The 22911-nt window shown below is 38.5% G+C and overlaps 1 protein-coding gene across 1 annotated transcript in view; it reads right to left on the reverse strand.

The window, feature by feature from the left end:
* Positions 1-440: 440 nt before the first annotated feature.
* The window catches only part of LOC134542821 (nose resistant to fluoxetine protein 6-like), a 69812-nt gene continuing 47341 nt past the window's right edge, over positions 441-22911 (reverse strand). The window contains exons 7-12 of the mRNA XM_063387368.1: positions 21819-21989; positions 12664-12855; positions 11666-11798; positions 8464-8653; positions 7358-7500; positions 441-5371 (exon numbers count right to left, since the gene is read on the reverse strand). Coding sequence (XP_063243438.1) covers positions 5210-5371; positions 7358-7500; positions 8464-8653; positions 11666-11798; positions 12664-12855; positions 21819-21989 — 991 coding nt within the window. The 3' untranslated portion in view covers positions 441-5209. The remainder of the gene's footprint in view (positions 5372-7357; positions 7501-8463; positions 8654-11665; positions 11799-12663; positions 12856-21818; positions 21990-22911) is intronic.

The raw sequence follows: 22911 nt of genomic DNA on the forward strand, positions 1-22911 counted from the left end.
TCAAACAAGCGATAATTTTAGAAACTTATTCAATCGCAGACGAAAGTGTTAAGTTTTTTCTTTGCATTACGAAGCCACACTACGACAGACTACGCATTTATAAAGCTCTTTTCAATATTATCCGTAGTAGTATCTATATCAAAGCCCCGTGAATTACTGAAGCCATTTTTTAAAATACTCATCACTTATACTATCATCATTATGCGTATCATCCATATCCAGCAGGTAAAAATAAGTACTCAATAATTAATTTTCAAACGTTTTCAAATAAAAATCTGATAATTTTTTTCTATTACAAATCACTGTTGTGTATTTGTTTTAATTTAATTTAAGCAATTAATTCTTGTTTCGTGTATCACAACAATTTTCACAACACCTCTGTCGTTGACCATGATTGAAGTATAGGTTTATTAAAATAATTAAATAGTCAGCAGTATTATAAAGTGTTTAATAAACATAAAATTACAAACATTCGTCTTAATTTATTAAAAATAATATATTACTTATAAATAATCCAAAGTTCAATTTAATAATTTGCCAAAAACATTTTTTTTAACTAATGGAGCACACCAAAATGTTTTATTTGTGGTACAAATTTTCTTATTTATATTTTAAAATATAATTTAAACATTATATTATACTGTAGAGCAATAAAATGTTAACTGCTTGTTTAAACAAAAATAAAAATTGCCCGACTTCATGAAACACTTTTCTTTCTTCATATTTTGACATTTACAATGCTAACTAATAACACATTAACTATACAAAAATTAGCACAAAACTTATTACAAGGTTGGAAAATATTGCTTTTAATTATTCACTTTTTCATAGTGACTTTTGAAAGCCAGATAAATAAGATTTATTTTGATGCCGTACATATATTTTTTTAAAGTTTAAGTCCCATTGTAAAATGTATTTAATTATTGCTTTTTATTTGTATTCACACTAGTTTAAACATCGTAACAACACTATATATAAACAAAAAAGCTTATTTTTCCCACACCTATAAATATAAAACTACTATCATATGTTTTTGTTCAAAAATAAAACAAACCCACGCTTTGTTTTCCTTTGCCATCATTAAAACTTATAATCTTTGTTGTTTTAATGTTCAAATTCAACTTATTTGAAAAGAGATAAAGCATTACTTTATAATTATTTTGCATTTTTTTTTACATTCAAATCATAATTTAATATTGGTAACCTTAATAAATGATTACGCAACATACGCATTGGGGGGGAAGGGGGGGGGGGGGGAGAAATCCATGGTTAAAATAAAGTTTAATTTTGACATATTTGTAATGATAATTTTAGTAGCAATTTATTTTTAAATATCCCAATAATTTTTTCACAGTTTAAGCTTATCAACTGGGTTCAGCAAACACATGAAAAAATTGTATCAATAAAAATGTTTGTAAACATAATAATTTTTCCCTATTTTTTACCTTCTGGCTATAGGCATGTATTAAACAGATAATTAAAATTATTTTGAAAGATACGAGACGCATTTTAGTTTGAAAATTTCATCCTGGCATGTTGGCAAATCAATAAATGACTTAAAAACATATACAGTACAGAGAATTTTTAAAAAAGTCATTAAAATATAAGTGTTCATAATTATAGTTATGAAGTTTTCGTGTATTTATTTTCATTTATTAAAAAAAACTGTTTAAAAAAGTGCTATAAAGTGTAAGAATTTGTACTAAGTTGTAGTTCCTAGAGGTGAATAGTGTGTAATGAAACCTTGAAAAGTATTTTTATGAACCAAAATCAACATTTTACAACGAGTCATTTGAAAACAAAATGCTAGAATCATAATTTCAGTAAAATCACAAGAGGTGAAATCATCACCACTCTTCTCTGTCAAAAAATAAGAGAGAAGCTGGCATAAAATGTCTCATTTCTAGGAACATTCGTGTGTTAAAAAGAACAACACATTTTTATTCACATACTAGCGCTGAATCTAAGCGCATAAATATATTGCGGTAAGGATGCACATATGGTCTTGAGTCACGTAACTTTTCTCAACTTTGACAGTTATCAATAAAGTAGCACCAATGTTCTATGTGTCCGTCCGCCTCTGCTGTTCTGCCAATAGTTGGTTTAACCTATTTTTAACCTCGCTATTAGAGAAGTGTTAAACCAACGTTAAAAAATATAACATCGTAAAATAAAGGTAAATACAGGTTCAACCAAAAAGTTTAAGACCATTAGACAATTTAATAAAATAATGTCAGATTCTATAGTTAGTTCTCATGCTTCTTAACCGTTAATACATATTTAAAAAAATACTATTTAATCTATATCGTCACCTTGTTAGAAAATGTAATACAATTAATCTAAAGGTGTTTCGAAAATTTTCTCTAAACTACAATTCATTTGTGGAATACGATTTTGATATGATACGATTCTTTGATAGATACGATTTTTAAAACAAACCATTTAAAACAAACCACCGTATTTTGGCGAAAGGTTGTTTTTTGCTAGCTACAGGTTATTACAAACATACAGGAAATACACACAGGCTCCTTTATTAAAAAAAACCTCCTAAAATTAAAACATATTTCCGCTGTAATAATTAATTCCTTTGACTCTGAATTTTGTTTTGTCAAACAAATAATTACAGTTCTTATAAATACATACTTAGTTATTTATTAACGTTTTAACTGAGGATTTAAAAAAGTTTCTTAATGTGAATATGCAATATAACTAATATATTTTAATCTTAAATCTAATGTTGGACCTAAACCTTTGGTGGGTCATATACGTCTCATCGCGACAGTAATTATTACTAAGGTTTTTTCACGATAGGAAATAAAATATATATATGAAAAAATTAAATAGCCAAATCCAGAGTGGATGGTTAGGGGACCACTATAAACGCGCTCTCTGTCTAGTTTTATCCTCAAAAATAAAGGAGACGAAAAAAATCCGTGGGTTATAATCGATTTACCGTCACTCCAACTGTCTAGAACGGGTCCGAGCCAAAACACGCTTGTCGCAGTTCAAACGCGAGAACGAAAAAAAAAAAAAAAAAAAAAAAAAAAGAATTAACACCTCGAACGCTGGGTGGAAACCATGGAGGTAAAAAGTCCATGGAGTGAGCGCCCGTGGTAAAGTTGAAGCCATTCTGGTTTGCAATTGGTTAGCAAAACAAACCTCAGCTGTTAAAAAAGGTCTAATGCTAAATGTGTTCTCACGGAAGTGGCAATGGGAACTGTACCCCTTTCCCCCAACTCTCCCCCCCCCCAAAAAAAAACTTCGAATAAATAAAATAGAGCTACACTATTAAAAATTTTCACCTTTAATTGACGAAGAATGCTGGCATGAATCCAAAAAAAATATTCGTGGTATATTAACAAAAAATTCAAAAACTGGTTAAGTCGACAGTAAGAACACTCATATTTTGTCCAAGTGTGTGTTTACCTTTAGTTTGTAACGAAACATTCAACTCGGGAGTCGAAATACGGCCTAGTTTCCACGAGGATTCTATTATTTGAAATTACGATGAAATCATCGTTTACTTTTATTTAAATTCTTCGTTGAAAAGTACGTAAATTTAATTTATTTTTTAACAGTGTATAGAAAAAATAATTACTCTTTATCACAACCAACCTTTGAAGTAAGTTCGAGTTGTTTTTTTTTTTTTTCGAAAAAAAAAGTGTAGTTCTACATTTTTATTGACACTGTGCTGTGTACAATTATTTTATAACATTTTAAGGCGTCAGAAATGCGTTCAAAAAGCCTTTAAAGTGGCAATTATTTTATTGTGGACTTTCTATTTAACTGGGATTTATTCCATACCAGCCAAAACTCATCCAATCCTCCCAAGATTCGAGTCTTGGGTCCGCCACTGATGTTTTTTTTTTAATAGCACGAAAGTAAATAGCTATGAAGAGAAGTTGGAATTGCAATTTAAACCAAGAATTTTACAACGCATCAGCAAGGAATAAAGCTATTTTGACGGGATTTCAATTACTGACATGGCAAAGGTCACACGCATCCTTGAGCCGGAATTACGATAGTCCGTCACCTCCGTCCAACCATCACGCGACCTGCAGCCAAACATATAGCCCGAAAAATTCCAGCCTTCCGTCCATCATACTTTTAAAGGACTGTCGGGTGAAATTTTCACCTGCAAATATTTTCAATTGTTTTGTGTATCAAATTTTAATTATATTGTAGGTTTTTTTTAAATTTGTTCCATTCTTTTGATGCTTAAATAATTATTTTTTTAAGATTATGTTTGAAAACATAATAAAGGCTGTGTTTTAAAACAAAAAAAAATTCGTCCGATTCACAGAAGTGTATTAAATTACGTATGGTAACTTTGAAAATTTTCAAATAAATACCGGAGTGCAAAAAAAATTATGTTTTTGGGTTATACGTGATTTGCTTACTCGATTGCGAAACTACTGTAATTGTGCAAGAAAAAATTTCTTTAAAAATTCAAGTTTTTTAGTTGGCAGCATGTATAAGGGAAGCGGAGTGTTACATATAGCTTGGTTGCTGAAGGACGAACAGGTGTCGGGCTATTGTGGTTCCGGCTTTGTCTTCCACAGCGGGGTTTTATTTTCTTTGTTTTATACACTGAATTTATTTTTATATATGAAAAAGAAATATTTATGTAAAATAACAGACAGACATTTATAAAATTTGTACATTAATATGAAAACAACTGTATCACTACAAAATAGTGTTTGCAGTAATACTGGGCTCGAATTCTTACCCGGGCTTTTATGCGTTGTGTTGTCCCAGTACCTCCAATTGTTCAAGTTATTTGACCGTTCCTTCAATAGCTTTCCATAATTAACTGCTTACATTAATAAGCGCAATAAAACAAAATACAGTCCTCTAATTGAATAATTCGATTATCTCTTCCATGGTTTAAAAATAATTCTGCTTGAATGAAACAACAATTAAAATATAAAATAATGCACACATTTTTCGTAAGAAATAATTAAGTATTATCTCGGAAAACTAATTTCGCGTATGCAAAAAAAATAACCATGGCAATGTGTTGTACAAAGTTACAATATTTTCACTGTGGTGTTGCGAACATTTTCTGGGCAACCTGTTTCCAAAGGTCTCTATTTTTTTTAATAGCCAGAAAATGTTTTTTTTTTCTGGTACACTCAGTCTTTCTGTTCTTTTCCAACGCCGACAGTCGCATCGGCCGAGGAAGGTGGAGGGGGGAGGGGGGGAAATTTCACGCCACGGGCTTCACCATGTTGTCACTACTCTTCTGGGAGGCCCTCTTCATCTTGTCGGTGAAGAGCCTGGTGATGGTGAGGAACGGCGACTCGAAGCTGAGGTACAGGAACACCGCCACCAAGCAAGACACCGCCGCGTCGCACAGGAACTCCCTCATCTTGAAACAAGAGGTGGTCGTCGTCAACTCCTTTGAAGGCTCTCAGCGACTTCAGATCATGATAACATTAACACACTTCATTGTATGCAGAAGGCTTTTAATAGTAAGAAAAAAATTGTCCTTATTTAATTTTTTCTTTACATGTGGGAAAACACCGGTTCGGATAAAGGATAGCCCAATTAATTAAATACAGTTTTATTTTTTTTAAAACCACTATTTTAATATCTGTACACGATTAACATGCAACACCGGAGCTCGGCTCGACAGTGGCTCGCTCTTATGTACGTCTCTGTCCGTTCAAGGCAGTTAGTTCTCGATGACTACCTCGCACCAATCACGCAACGCCGCGCCGCAACACCGCCCCGAACTGTCGCCCCCCCCCCCCCCCCCCCCCCCGTCTCGCCAACGAAGGAGACTCGTCCTCGCTCAGACGTCGACGCACAAGGGGGTCACTCGCCCTGTTCGCTTCACTCCCCGCTCCACTGACTCGGAGGCTGGCGTCGCCTTTTTTATACCCCCCCCCCCCCGCAGCTACTTTCCGCCGAATCCTTCTGGAATTATCTCCCACCCCTTTGGAATGTCGCATAATCAGTGTCGAAGCTCCCAGAACAACGGCGTTCTAGTTACGTCACTCCGAGCGACGGCCTCCGGGAGCCCGCAAGAACCCTCCAGAGAAGGCTCGGGATACGTTACAAAGCGCTGCGGAAAGGGGGAGGGGAAAGTGTAGAGGAGGAGGGAAGGAGGGTGGTGAGGCCAGGCTGCTCTAATCCGAGAAGGAATGCGTTGCGTCGATGAGGCGCGCGCCCCCACCCGGTGCCACCCGCTGGATTTCCCCGCAACACGTTCGAAACACTATGCTATGAAATTAAAGGCACATTTTGTGTCGGTCTAGTATGTACTGAATGCATGAAATCATGTAGTATATGGTTTCGGATTACCGTTTGTATGAAACCTTCGTCTTAAAAATATTTTATGTATGTTTATAATTCAGTAATCGATGAAAATTAGGATTTTCAAAACCTTTAAAAACCAGCAGTTCATATATTTTTATTCATTTAAAGAATGATAAACTAAAATTAAAGAGTTAGGATAAAAACTACATTCGAACCTTTAATCCAAAACTTTAAACCACGTGATTTCATGCCCGGTGTATATGAATTTAGCAGAAACCTTTAAATTTAAATTATGTTATGTTATCGTGTAACTTGAAATCATAAAAAAAAACATTAGAAGCCAAATAATTATGGGTGCAGACTTTTAAGGGCCGCATAGTTATGAGTGCATTTGTGTTAATGAGGCGGGATTATAAGTTCGACGCTCGCTGGTTCTTATAACATGGTAACGCCGTTAAGCGCAAGGATGTAAACTGACGCGCAGTCTTCTCGCCACGCATGGTGTGACTATGAGATTTGAGTGGTGACCAAAAAATTTCAAGACTAAGAAATTATGATATATTGTTGCTATATTGCCGAACTACATCAGTTAAAAAAAACGCCATTTTTCCCTTCACCTTATCCTTGAGAAAATTAAGCCCGCTGTGCTCCGTGGAGCAGTGCAAAGAGCGCCAAAAACCAAGTTACAATGCCGAGGACTACGCACGATGTGGTACTCAGACGAAACCACAAAGCCGACGGGCTACTCACGGTGTGGTGCACAGACAATAAACAACACCACAGCCGACGGTAGTGGTATTTAGACGAACACCTTGAAGCCGACGGGCTACACACGATGTGGTACTCACAACACTACAACGCAGACGGGCTACACACGATGTGCTACTCAGAAAACACAACAAAGCCGACTGACTACTCACGACGTGGTACTCACATCACTACAACACATGCGGGCTACTCACAAGGTGCTACTCAGACAACACAACAAAGACGACAGGCTGCTGTACACGATGTGCTACTCGTACAACACAACACAGAGGGCTACTCGCGACGTGCTACTCCTACAACACCACAAAGACGACGGGCTACTCACGATGTGGTACTCGTCCATGTACTTGGCCGACTTCATGGTGGCCACGCCGAAGTGCATGACGCCCAGGTGCGTGAGGAAGATGCAGTACGTGAGCCTGCTGAGGGGCCTGAACAGCTTCGACGACAGTCCTTTGTTCACGAAGCCTGCACAGGAGAACAAATTATTACTTGTGTCTGAAGTATTATTTTTAACAGTACAAATGTTTGTAAAGTTACACAAATAAGTTAAAATAAATACAATAATAGTAAACAAACACAATAAACAATTACAGTAATAGTATCAGGAACATACAAAAATAATTTTTTGGACTAATGCAGAACTTCTGGGAGCGCTGGTAGTATTGACAATAAAACTCGGTGCAAGTTGTGTCCACTGCCGATAGATGGCACTGACTTTTGAAAAATATTTTTTTCCCCTGCTTTTCGCCAGCCAAAGTCGGCGTGTTACATTGTAAGTAACACGCAGCTAATCTAAATTACATCAAATTCAAATAATTCAAAAACCCCTGGAAGCAACGCTTGTTGTGACTAGCGAAGTCGCTCACTTGTTCTTTTAAAATTAGAAAAAAAATTGCCCGCAGACCTTGAAGACTAAAGGCGGGCTAAACGTTTTAATTTCGAACAAAACGATCCACCGCCAAGAGTTCCCGAGCAACGAGGAGGCGACACCGCGCTGGAAGCACCAGCGGGCATCACCGCAGGTCGGGGGAGCTGAATTGTTGCCCCTTGGATGGGCAGCCCTTCAGGATTTTACTGACAGTGGTTAGGTTAGGTTAGGTTAGGTTAGGTTAGGTTAGGTTAGGTCAGGTCAGGTCACTTTACAAACTAACCACTCTCAGAAAAATTCTGAAGGGCTGCCCATCCAAGGGGCAACAATTCAGAAAAGCTTTCAAAAACACTACTGTTAGAAAAATCCTGATGGGCTGCCCATCCAAGGGGCAAGTTTACAGTATTATTTAAACTCTTAAAGGAGCGTGTATTCAGAAATTAGATGGGCTGCCCTTCCAGTCTCTGTACAAATAAACCGCCGTCAGCAAAATCCTGAAGGGCCGCCCTTCCAAAGGGCAACAATTCAGTCGCCCCCCGCAGGTCACCGGGACCACCCACCTCCGTAGCCCTTGTGGCAGGCGAAGACGACCCACGAGACGGCCACGCCCCACGCCAGCTTGCTGAAGCCGCCGAACAGGCTGGACTCGACCGCGTCGTACTCGTGGTGGAACTGCATCAGCTCGAACGGGCCGAAGATGACGGCCGTCATGACGGCCAGCGAGAGAGTCCACAGCGTCCCGGCGACCCACTGCGACAAGGGGCACGCGGCCGAGACCCGTCAGCGCGCAGGACCATCACCTTCGAACATATATACTGTATAGAAGTCGCGAGTGGATACGTTTTTCAGAAGCGTATGATGAGCATCTTGGGAACTTCACCGCTGCAGTGCGCTGCCGTAACGCCCTGTATCGTCTTAGGTTGTTATTTACACGTTCGAGCGCAGCACTGTCGCCCGCTGTCATTCCCCCGCACCCCCCATCTATCATTCACTGCAGCTCAAGGTTGTTCAACGGGAGGGGGAAGGGGTGTTTGAAGAGTTCGACACTTGTCCGCTAGGGACCACCACAAGTCGATGCCCTAGAGATGGTGGCGATTGCGGCGGTGAATTAACCAACTACCTCAAAACCGTATTAGAAATTTTAACCTGGGCTGGCGACTTCTATACAGTATATATATTCAAAGCCATCACTGAGAGAAAGGTTTGTTTGCCTCGACAAAATATTTGTTTGTATACGGCGAAATAAATATATTTTGTTAATTGAAACTAACATATTTTGTAGCAGGAAAAATTCCGTTCACCCAACAAAATGATTTTGTCAACTCAAATGTATATTTGGCTAGGCGTAACAAATCATTTCTGTTACTTACCGAGTTTGGTTAAGCTAACAAAATATTTGGTTCCACCAAGTAAATATTTGTTTCGCCATATATAATCAAATATTTGTTTGATTCAAACAAACCTTTTTCTCTGTGCAAAGAAAAAAAAATTCCTCTGGATAAAGTAGCTTGGCTTCTGGGTTGACGTTTCGGTCGACATTGCAGTCGCCATCACCAGGGTAGAGTTACCTACTAAGGTTATTGCAAGTTCCTCTGCCTTTAATACTCTCGCCTGAGAGAAGTGTTTCCCGATTGGCCCACAGCTGTTGTTAGCCGTCTGTGTTGTTATATGTATATTATATATATAATATGTATATAATATATATAATATAATATATATTACTAATTCCTTGCACGGAATTTTCTGTGCTGTCTGTGTTTTTAACTTTTCGACATCGGCTGATTTTGATTTTTTTGGTGTGTTTTCATTATCATCTGTTTTTGCCCGTTGCTGAGGTTTCTTATGACATGCAATGTAACAGCAATGGCGTATGTTTAAAAAAATCCCAAATCAACTATAATATTCATATAAAGTGAAAGATATTTTTAAAACAAAAAAAAATGTTTGAACCTGTTATAGTTGTACATTTTAACGAAAGCAACTTTATCGCTACAAAAAAATCGTACTAATATTGGGTATCGGAATATTACCTGGGCATTTATGTTTAATATTGTCCCAGTTTACAATATTTTCAGTTTTGTATTTATTATCAACTTTGTCTTGGAACTGGTTTTCAAGGAAAATTTGTAAACGTGCAAATTTATTTTTGTATAAACTAAACAACGAACGCAGCACAATCGTGTTCGTATATAAAGCACGAAAGTTGTAAAACGTCATTAACTCTACAAATTGAAATGATTTTATAGCAGTAGAAAACTAGTTTCTTTCCCGGGCTCCTATTCATAATGTATGTGCATCAAAAAAACATATTTATCGTCAATAATTATTAAAAGTGTGGAAGGTGGGAACTCAAGGCTAAACGCAAGAACGTGGAAGTTTTCGCCGATGCCTGCGTTGCGTTTTTGCGTCTCTATGTAGTTTATAAACGGGTATTTGCGAACGTCGTTAATTAATTTTTTTGCATCTTGAGTTCCTTACGTTCTAGCGTTTTTGCGTTGTTTGTAAACCCATTCTTACTTCGAGCAAATACAATAAGTACATACAGGCGAGCATAAGCGGAATAACCTAGTGGCATGGATTGACAGCATAATACATTTTTTTATTAGTTGAATAAAGAATTTTTAAAATATAAGTCAGTTAAAAAATATATTTTTAAATTTAAGTAGGTAAAGTTAAAGTCTCTGAATTTAGTTTCACAATAAAAATGTTATTAACATAAAACAAGCTATTTTATATTTTTCTCTATCATGTTAGTTTCGTAAATTTAAAATAAATACAATGTCAACACTATCCCCACATTTCCTGCCATATATTTATATTTTGGACTGGCTATGACAACAGAAATTCATGGTTTCGAATGTATTTGCTATGAATAAGGTTTTTTTTTACAACAGATTGGGAAGGATACGTCATTTTCTGTGGGCGCGTTCGGCACAGGGAAAATTTCGGCAGCTAGAAGCGCGGTTGCTATGACAGCGAGAAGTGTTTGCTGTATGTAAATGTAGAGTCATAAATATAATGATAAATTGCCGCTCCAGGGGGAAAAAAATGTTCACTTTCCTTAATGAATCTCCAAGTTTGCTGTCAATATGTCAATATTTGCTTATATGCCTGAGAAATTTAAATAATGAATAAATTACCAATTATTGTGGTCTTCATTTATGACGACCTATCTTTAGTAAATGGTTTTGGTGAGACTACAGAATTATTTAGCTATCACTAAGTATAGTTATTTAGTGGGTTTTATATTGAAAATATTCTTAAACCGGTGCAAAACTTGTTTTTAATTAAATGTAAATTTAGCCACTGAATTAACACTAGTTTATTATACTTAAAATATCACACTATCCGTGGGGTTGTTTCATATCAAATTATTTTTAGAACAATTCAAATGGAATTTTAACCAACAAAGGATTACATTTTCATATTTTTAACTATACGTTATATAGTACCTGAAATAATATGACGGCTTGAGATTAAAAATATACGTTCATGCTGTTAAATGATTAAAATAACAATGACTATAAAACTACATAGGCAGAGGTTAAACACAAAATCTGTTTCGTCAAAACAGTAGGTACTATAGAAAAATATAGGCTTTAAACTAACTACAAAATTTTGTAGGTAATTGGTAATTTCTGAACTCATTTCAAAATATCAACAGAAACTGTTTGACCATAACTATAACTTGATTTATAATATAAAATTAACACATAAAGCTATTTATGGCAAAGTATCCTTCAACGGAACAAAAACTATCACCTTTGGCAAAGTACAATTTTCATTCCTGTACGCATTCATAAGGTATCCAAGTGCTATTCCCACGAAGTAAGGAGCCATTCTTTGGTGTGTTGGGTAGTACATGTATTTGGCATAGTTGCTCAACATGTCATCGCTGCAACACACAAAAACAATCGCCCATACTATTATGCATATAACATCACAGTCCAAACTGTTATGATAATCTCATATTTAACACGTTGACGTTCATTAAAGAAACAACTATTTCTAGTCCTCTAATAAATTTAAAAAAAATTCTCTATAAGCCAGAGATTTAATGTTAGCTAGGTTTAAAAGCAGTAAGCAATCATTACTATAAGAATGTTCAGGCGAAAAAAAATTTTTATTTGATGCATTGGTTTTAAAGTTATTAAAATTATTTTCCAACTTTTTTTCTGTAATTATGCGCACGTAAATGTGTTTAAATAAAATTACTTAGTCATTTACATCGATATTTCTAATACCAAACCACATCTTGCAAATGGACGTAGCTTCATGTTGCGCATAATGGCTTTACATATCATAGGTAGAGACCTGCATTATTCGCGGATTCATTCGATGATCGGCTAGAATTCAAACACATATACCTCTTAGATAATTTTGCCATTGGCTTACTGTTCATCTGGACGAATCTCAACCAGTTAGTTATAAACCCTCAACCAAAGAAGGATCGAATCAGAGACAAACCAGCTGAGACGACTTACAAGTCGGCATCAAAATGAACTTGCGTTATTTGCCCGAGTGTACAGGAGTATGTGCAGTCTATCCTGAAGGCCATCGAAATCGCGAATTTTGCAGGTCTCTAATCATAGGTCATTAGTGATAAAGGCAAGGGGGGATGGTGTTGATAAGGCGATACCCACCTTCCTTGAGTTATAAAAAAAAATAGGTGACTTCTTAGTGAAGTGACTATGTTTTATTTGGGGTGAGTAGGTTCGGGTAATGAGTAGACTCAGGTAAAGTAAAAGCAGGACACTCACTGCAGGGAGATGTAGTGCACGCCCGGGTAGTGGTAGACGAGCACTGTGGCCAGCGGTATGGCGACGGCGGCGCACACGCACCCGGCCAGCAGGGCCTTCCCGAAGGCAGGCCACTTCCACATGGGGTACACGACGAGCGGCGCGAACAGGAACAGGTGCATGTCCGCCGACAGGTACCACGACTGCAGCATGCACTGCGAACAGGAACAGGTGCATGTCCGCCGAGAGGTACCACGACTGCAGCATGCACTGCGAACAGGAACAGGTGCATGTCCGCCGAGAGGTACCACGACTGCAGAATGCACTGCGAACAGGAACAGGTGCATGTTCGCCGAGAGGTACCACGACTGCAGAATGCACTGCGAACAGGAACAGGTGCATGTCCGCCGAGAGGTACCACGACTGCAGAATGCACTGCGAACAGGAACAGGTGCATGTCCGCCGAGAGGTACCACGACTGCAGAATGCACTGCGAACAGGAACAGGAGCATTTCCGCCGAGAGGTACCACGACTGCAGAATGCACTGCGAACAGGAACAGGTGCATGTCCGCCGAGAGGTACCACGACTGCAGAATGCACTGCGAACAGGAACAGGTGCATGTCCGCCGAGAGGTACCACGACTGCAGAATGCACTGCGAACAGGAACAGGTGCATGTCCGCCGAGAGGTACCACGACTGCAGAATGCACTGCGAACAGGAACAGGTCCCAGGGATGTGTACAATCTAACTTACGGTACAAAGCTCTGACTCGAAATTTAACGCAGAATTCTTTGAAAAATGCCGAGCGTAATAAATGTACGAAAATTGTGTTTATAACTACATTTCTGGACTTTAATCTCCGCCGCTAAAATTTCCTGCCGGAGCAGCTACGTCAACTGTCGAATCATTCCATTTGTGGAGCGAATTTTTAAACTGTGTAACTTAACGGCTTTTGGTCCCGACAACGAAATGTTATTTGCCACAGATGGCAGCACTGTGGTTGGTACACATTTCCGTTCCTTGAATTCCGTCGCATTCACGAAATAACTCCCGCCAAATGTCGTATACCGAGAGTTATGATGCTACACATCAAAAATAAAAAATAAAAATAGACTAGAAACCGCAAAGCTAAAAGATTTTAAAGGAGATGACGACGTGCCGTTGCGTGTTTAACCTCACCATCGCGATTTCCCAACATCTGAAACATTGCGTGAATGGTGTTTTGACCGCGCAAAATGTTCTAAGGGTTTCGTTAATGGGGATTTGATCACGCCAAATGAAGTTCAAGGGTTCTTCGCCCACCCGGGCACACATACGGTGCTCAGTGCTTCGGGATAATTCAAAACTTCTCAAAATACCCGAGTTGGGTCTTTTAATGAAACAATAATTTATTATGAATACGCTTAAGGTGGATGAGTGTTCTTATTTCCACATTTAGTTTTTAAACTGTATTTTTATAAAAGTGAAAACGACTAAGACACGTTTTTTCAGAATAATTTTTAGGCATCGAACACCCGGTAGAGATTCTAGAAAGACCTCAAGGGACTTGCTTTAAACTTTAATATTGATTTCTCCGTTTTAACAAATTTAGTGGTTACCACCCAAATCTCACAGCTGTCGTGTGTGCGACGCGACGTATCACAAAAGATGCGAACAGTGGTGCATAATGCGCCGTACTATTAGTCCACCCGCCTAACAGTGGTGTCGTGAGGGAGAGAGAGAGATCCAGGCGCTGGCCCTGTGTCTCTATTCACTGGCGGCTAACTTCTTCCAAGAAGGCATCGAGTAGCTTGTGTCACGATATGAAAAATGCCTCAACCGCTTTGGCGATTTCGTAGAAAAACAAGCAAGACTCTGCTGGTCTTTTGGTAATAAAATATTAAGTTATGTAAATGTTTTATTTTTATAGCCCATTGGAGTTTGAAAAATAATACCCTCGTATACCTATACACGGTAAAGATTGCAGACATGTACTCCTTAGCTTCTTACCACCGTGGTTTAAACCTTGCAAAATAAGTTACTTTTGACGGAAAATCTATTTAAACTGCCGTAATTGAATTTTTGTATATGTGGATTTTTCAACGTTGAGTGCACTACGTTATTCGTAGTTCACAGATAATTATATATTCGTAGGGAATAATGCCAGCTTATAACTTACGAGGACTGCGTTCTTTTCTAAACCAACAAATGCGCACATTTAAAGAAGAATATAGTTTTTTTTTCTCTACACATAAAACTTTCTTGTAGAATTTTATTTTGTAGTACTGCAACAGTGTTGTACCTGTGGTTGTCGTAAATTAAAGATGATTTTTTTATTCGAGTGTTTTGAAATTGTTTTGTTCAAGGGTATTTCATGAAAATTCACGTGGGATCATAAGTCTTACCTTATTACCAATTAATAGTCATAATCAGCACGTATACATGTAGCTCGGCTGTTAAAATTATAATAAATAATTATAATAAAATAATTAATCCTGAAATTCACCGAATAAAATTGGTTATTAATTCACGTAAAATTACGCGATGGACAGTTTTTGATTAAACGTTCGTATGTAGTCTTAGTCTTCAAATACTTTTTTTAAAATATAGCATTCATTAATTTTAATAAAATAGGTTTTTCCAAACCGCCAAAAAAACTCATATTTATATGATTCTGGAAAAAAAACAGTTATAATTGTTTTAACAAATTAAATATGCATACTTAAAATAAAGTATTTAATGTCAAAGGCTACATATTACCTGAAACTGTATGCACATGATATGATGCTTTCAGTACATGCTAGGACTGACATAAAAATTGCCCTTCAATTTCATTAAAAACATTAGATACTGACTTGCTTATTAAATTTTTTTTATAAACAATTAAATATGGTAATATTGAAAATTTATTTCAAATAATATTATAAAACGAAAAAAAAAATATTTCGACTTAACGCAAGACCACACTTGTCAGCTCTGTACATCAGAGCCCAACCACTTTTAAGTCCAAAATCGGGCGATTTTTTTTTGTTTGTTCAACTGCAGATTTCGTCTAAAAAGTTAGTTTTACACAGAATCAAACGATCGCAAAACGATAATTATTTTAGCTCGTTCAGCGAGGGGTTCGGCACCAATGAAAGTCCAAGTTCACAAACCAAAGACACTCCACTCCGCCTCTTCTTGCAGAGCAGTCTGGTTGTTCGACGCGCCGACACCTGCCCCCTCGGGCTTGTTTCCACGACGAGCTCCAAGTTTACCTCCCGCGCTCCTTTGATTCAGCTCGTAACGTAAATATTTAAACGAAAAAAAAAACCACTGCGGAAGTTGTTTTTTTTTTTTTTTTCCTTCTTTCCTGTCGGCTGTAACGGCCAGCTCGGCCGGGATGACGCGGCCATATTTTCGTTCGGAATTCCGACGGAAAGTGGAACGCCCGTTCGAGAAGAGCGCTGTGACCTCTTCGCGGCTGCGTCCAAACGAGAATCGCGTTCCTTCTTTTGAAATCAGAAGGCTGAAGAGAAAGCTGCACACCCGCACTAATTTCACTAATGCGATCGCGCGTCAATAATTATTATTTAAAGTGTGAACTGCGTAATTTTATTAAGTTCACTAGATGATGATTCAACGCATGGAATGTACAAAATGAGTAAACGTATGTTCATATGCATTTTCCGACATTCTAATCTATATTTGACCTCTCTCAAACCTTCTCACAAATTGAGTGTAAGGAAAAATCAAATGAACAACGACACTAAGGTAGGATATACTAAGTAAGTAAATTCCTGTGTCATCATATTTTATCCTTAATGACTTTTCAGTATTAAACTATCGTACATTAAAATTAACTCTTAATTATAAAATAAATTAAAATAGAATAAAATAAGTCATTCATTTTCTTGGAAATGGCTAAATTTATATTGAATTTTTTTCATTCCACGTACATGAATCATTTTCAACTAGGATTCTCTGGTCAATACCTAAGATTAGAACCTATGTTTTAAGCATGAAAATGTTTACACATGAAAAAAAGGAGGTTGAAGGAAAAACGCAAAAGGATTTTTAATGACTCAAGGATTTGTATTTAAGTGTTAGTTTTACCAACTATGCTGGCTATTTAGTTTTTTTTCTCGCAACTACTCCTTTTTAAGATATAATTCTGTTACTTTACTAATACGGCTCTTTTTAATTTTTTGTTTGTTCTCTAATTTTGTAATCAGCTGTAAAAATTCCCGGTAGTGATCAAAATATGGAACACGGTGTGGTTTTTTTTCCGCAGATATTAGAATTAGATAAACCTTACTTAATTTCAGATGACAAAACTTGGAACGAAACACAAAAAGGCAAGATAGCTATCGAGTAGAATTCTACAGGAGTAGCCCTTGAATAATAGCAGTGTCAAGGAAACGAAATAACCAATGTGGCATTTGTGACCAAGCTTCGGGACTCCGTTCAGACTTTTGACATATCGAACATTTACAATCCTACTTCATATAGTGGGATTCGTCTGTTATTTTTTGATGTGAAAATACCTTAGATCTCGGTATACAGTATTTGGTAGTAATAATTCCCGCGTGATTCATTCGTATATTATTTATATAGTTGTTTTTAAACTATGTTCCACCCATACTTGATGACGCTTAAATTTGATAATAACACCAAACTAAAGCATACGCCTTAACTTGCTCGGCCCCCATATCAACGTGAAATATAATAGTTTTATAAATGTACATAACAAGTAAGAATATCTTGTAGAAAATAAAATTTTTATGAGTCCTTTAATAAAATAATAAATTTTTAATAAAAATTCTTATATAGGTAACATTAAAAATTAAAAACAAAATTATTTTAAAACCTTATAAATTTAACTTTATATAACCTTAACAATTAAAAACCAAAAATTCTTATGTAACCTTAAAATTTGTATCTTATATAACCATGAAAATTCTTATATAATCTTATTTCTTATATAACCTATAAATAAATATTCTTATAAACCTATATCCTTCGACATAGATATACTCATAAGATATGCCTTTTACATTGGTATAACATATATTTACTAATTTTATTTAAGGTCTTTTTTCTTTTAACAGAGCCGTTTCATTATATAGTCAGGAAATCGAATGATTTAATAGTCGACGTAGCTGCTCCGGCAACGAATTATAACGGCGGGTGCGGAAACTACTTGTGATTAGCGTCCAGCAAAATTACTATGGCAACACAATTAATGAATATGAATGTGTGATGCTTGGAAATTTTTAAAAATATTTCTACGTTGAAATTCGTGTCAGAGTTTCGTAAGTGTATTTGCAAAATGAGAACACATGAATTTGCTTGTTACCGAGGTTAGATGTTACACATCACTAGCGAGTATTGAAAGACTCGCCACATTTGTCAGGTTACTGTTTCTGTGACATAACTGCCTGTGTCAATCGGCCCGGAAAACACGCAGCGTCACGGTGAGTTAAAAATAAATAAAAAAAATATATGCTTAAGAAACTCACCTGTCCTACTTTCCCCCCATTTCACGGTTTGACATTCTTCCCCTCCACACCCCCTCATTTCAATCATGCTATTTCGTCACAAACAGACGGACGAACCTTGTTAAGTATCATGACGAATGAGGAAGCACGCAAGTTTTTTTTTTTTTTTTTTTTTTTGCCACCGTACATACGTATCTCACGCTTTCTCTCTTTCCAACACACGTAAGATGGCAATACTTGGACGCGTGTACGCAAGCATAACTCGTGGACATCCTGCGAGATTGCGTGTTTATATAATATAATACACCTTTAAAGCAGTACCGTGACTGACTTGATTCACAGACAACGCACAGGCTATACCGGTGTAAGTAGAGATTAGAAATTCGGAGTGAATATTCCTTGAGTATACTAGGGGTGCACTAAGGAGGGATTTTTTTTTAAATTTTCATTTCTAAAGGGGTGAAAAGGGGTGGTTAAGTATGTATGTGGCCAAATACCACTCACTGATCTACTCATCACGAATTATTAGGAACTATAAGACATACAGACTTGAAATTTGGTACGTATTTTCCTTTTTCGCCAAGAAAGGATTTTACGAAAATCAGCTACCAAGGTGGGCTGCAGGGACGATAAAGATTAAAAATCTGCCGTCTTTCAAGAATATGTCCTACAGACTTGACCATGTATATATTTATTCTGTATAGTCTGTGTCATGCAACTTGTCTCAAATTCGGCAATTCGCAAAACTAGTAGCAATGATATGCGTTTTCCCACCAACTGTCAATTGCAAAGGGTCACATGGCGAATTTTCGCGAACACTGAAATCCACGTGACGTTGTTTAAAAAGCCCCGTTGACGGAACAGTGGTGGCAAGGATACGTACAGAACTTTAAAATTTGAGCCACGTCACACACCAGGGCCACACGCTGACGGTGAGGAGATGGGTGGAAACCCAACCTCCCATTCCTTCCCACCACCCGAAATCTCCCCCCCCCCCCCAAAAAAAAATCATTCCCATCAACACAAAAGAGATAATTTGAAAGCAAACAGCGGAGAAAGCGATTATATTTCACTGAACCACTCCCCCATCCGAAATTTAACTTTGCGTACGCTTCTGCATGGCAATTGCAAATTCCAATCAATTTCAAACTGGCTTAGCTTCCTAGCAAATTCCATGGGTAACCACTAGGTTCGAGAATCTGCTGTTTGGACTAGTGGTCGAGTCCACTTGAGGGAAGTGGTCCAACTGCCAGGTTCACGGAGACTGTGTGTTGCACAGTCTCTCCACCTCCGCGTTGCGAAAGGCACTTCCGGACCATTGCGGAATCATCTTGCCCCGAGAACATCACGCAACGTTGTTAGCTGAGTTCATCAACCTCCACGACGCATTTGAAATCACATTTTTTATTTAGTCCCTTTAGTCCCAAGTTTGATAACATCTTAGCACAAGAGTTATATATATATATATATGTTATATATATATTGGTTGCAACATCTTAGCTTTCGGTATACGGTATTTGGTAGAAGTGATTTCGTGAATGGAACGGAAGTCGCATGGAAAATGTGTAATCACGGTGCTGCCATCTGTGGCTGATAGCGCAAACAGAATTTTAACGAGGAAAGGTGTTATTTTAATAAAAAATCAATTCAAAATCAAGTCCAAAGCGGAGGTGCAGTGTTTTTTGAAGCCTTCTTTTCGATTTTATCACAGCAATTTCATTATATAGTTTTAAAATTTCGGTTTGTTAATCAATTGATTCGATAGCCTGTGTAACTACTCCGACAGCGAATTCTAGTGGCAGGCGCGGAAACTACGTGTGGTTCGTGCCAAGAAATTCAGTTGAAAACACAATTTTGCATATATTTTATCACTCTCGGCATTTTATTTTGAAGGAGTCTACGTTGAATTTGGGGTCCGAGTTTTCGAATCACAAGCGGCGTATTTGGCGACGTGAGAACTGGTGAATCTGCTCGTTACCGATGTCACATGTTACACATCTCTGGCGAGTTCTGGAATAATAGCCCACCCTGACGGCTTCCCGCGGGGAACTGCGCAAGTGGTAGCTCCTTCACGCCGGGCAGTCGTCGAGTTGCGTCATCTTCGTAACCGTCGCCAGGACGAGTGAAAGGGACCACTTTGCCGGGTGGCAGGTGCGAGCGACGGACGAGTGTTGCCCGCATCCCGTCTCTCGTCGGAAGACACGCGGATCGCATCCACCACAAACCGCCCGTTCTCGAATTAAAGACCTTCCCTGCTAATCCACGTGTTCATCTGCTCTGCGCGTCTGCGTTTGCGTTCGCGCAAAAGGAATCGCATTACTCAAAAGCCGCTCCAAACGAATTAGAAGGTAGCGGATGAAGCAACTAGGGTTGCTGGGTAAGGGGGGGGGGGGTGAAATAAGTAGCACATCACTAAATTGGGCCCGTTGAGATTACGAAAGCTTTGACTGTGAAACGGGGGTTTTAAACGTAAACGTCAAAACTGTGTTTTCATGGAATAACTTCTTTTTTATATTTTAATGTTGTATGTTTATTGCATGAATAAAGACCAAATTTTGGTAAGTGTACAACATACAAGCATCATATACAGAGATGAATTGAGTCGATAAATCACACGCGTAAAACTCTCGAAAGAGACGCGTAACGAAAATATGACATTTAATTTAAACGTAGAATTCTTAAAAATAGTGCCGAGTCTGGTAAAAATAAGCAAATTGAGTTTTTTTTTTGACAAAATTTCTGGACGCGAATCACGCGTAGTTTCTGGCCCCGCCATTAGAACTCGCTGTCGGAGCTGCTACGTCGACTATCGAATCATTCGATTTGAAAACCGATAAAAGCGAACCCCCCCCCCCCCCCCGCCCCCCCTTGAAAAAACTTAACCATGGCTTTGGAACTAATTTTCGACAAGGTTTTTTTTTTAAATACTGCCAACTTGTTAAAATTCACTAAACAGTTATTAAAATAGAGTTTCCCTGTGGTTTTTGAACTTTGGTTCGCGCCCCCCCCCCCCCCCCCCCCCCCCGCCGAAATGGTTACACATTTTCCGGTTCCGTGCGATTTTTGTTCCCATTCGCGAAATCACCCCTACCAGATGCCGATGAACCGGGAGCTGAGATGTTAGCACACGTCCAAAAAAAAAAATGGTTGTCTGTAAAGTCGGTTTACGGACGATAGTTTAACGTGACAACGTCATAACAAAACATCGATGAAATGATTGCATACGTTTATGAATAAAATCGAATCATTTTTATTGAATTATCACTATTTCGTATGGATACAAAGGACGAATGAGATGAAATCTACAATTTAATTGATAAATTTACTTTCATTCGCACTCAATAATTCAAATTATGTTTATTACTTCAACGAACAGATTATTTTAACTATAACTCTTATACATGTTTGCTATTTAACTTCTTCCGATCTGTGTTATTCTGTTTAAGGATAGGACGATGATAGGAAAAGTAGGAAACGAATGGGAGTGTTTCAAGTTAAACGTGCATGGAAAAAGTAACATCGATGTTTGTTCCAATCGAGTGGAAGAGAGATAGATGCGGCGCAAGCGTACAATGAGCGTAACGGGACAATGAGCGTAACGGGACAATGTGCGTAACGGGACACTTTCTGTGCGTACAGACGGCGTTCATCGATTTATTAGACGTTGTCACGTCACAAAAACAGACTCGAGAAAGTACGTCGCACGGCATGCTCACACATGCTGTCCCGCTCGACGTAGTTGTTGACGTACAGCACGTTCCACATCCAGTTGTCGCGGCACTGGCGCGACTGGTGCTCCACGCCGTCGTACCACAGCGGGCCGTCGCCCAGGTGCGCGTACAGCGAGGCCAGCACGGCGATCATGGCCGCGTAGGCCGGCGTCAGCCTGCGAGGCAGAGGGGGCTAACTTAGTCACGCGGCCCGTCGGGAGCTGGTCGCCCAGGGGGACGCACCGCAACGCCGAATTACCCCACAACGCCGAAAAAATGTCAATTGCAGGACTGCCACAAAGGTTAGGTTAGGTTAGGCAGGAGCCGCAACTAGAGTCTCTGGCACCCGGGGGCATGAATGGATTCATGCGCCTCCCCCCCCCACGCTCTTTTTTTTGCACATACCACACCAACAAAGTGGGGGGTCCCGGGGCCCCTCCCACGGAAAAATGGTGCTATTTAAGCATTTTACATACCTACATGTAACAGATTCTGTGCCACTGTACCTTCCATGCATGAACCCACTATGTCCATAGAGTAGTCCGTATAATAACTAGACTTGTTCATTAAATATGATGAGACGTTATATTGTAAATCAGATTAGACATCCCTGTCATGCAAGTTATAAAACTTTTTACCAGTTACCAGTTGTAGTAGGAATTACAATGCGAGCGATTTCGGCGCCCCCACAGCTTTGCGCCCGGGGCGTATGCCCCGCTTGCCCTTCCTCCCCCCCCCCCTCCCTAGTTGCAGCCCTGAGGTTAGGTTAGGCTAGGATAGGGTAGGTTAAGTTAGGTTAGGTTACATTACGCTAGGTTAGGTTAGGTAAGGTAAGGTTAGGTTTTTATTGTGGTGTTTCGGCGTTAAAAGTACATTTAAGAAAACACACACAAATTCATTCGGTTTTTATTTCGGCGTTGTGGTGCACAGCAATTTTTCTAGCTGTCGGCGTTGTGGTCAATTTTTGACATTCGGCGTTATGGTATTTCGGCGTTGTGATAACGACCCGTCGCCGACTGGATGACGACCTACCCTAGGCCAGGGATCGGCACGCTTTCCCGTCAGATCAGTCAAATGCCAAGTAAACAGATACTCCGA

This window comes from Bacillus rossius (genome assembly GCF_032445375.1).
Source record: "Bacillus rossius redtenbacheri isolate Brsri chromosome 9 unlocalized genomic scaffold, Brsri_v3 Brsri_v3_scf9_2, whole genome shotgun sequence".
Classification (NCBI taxonomy): Eukaryota; Metazoa; Arthropoda; class Insecta; order Phasmatodea; family Bacillidae; genus Bacillus; species Bacillus rossius.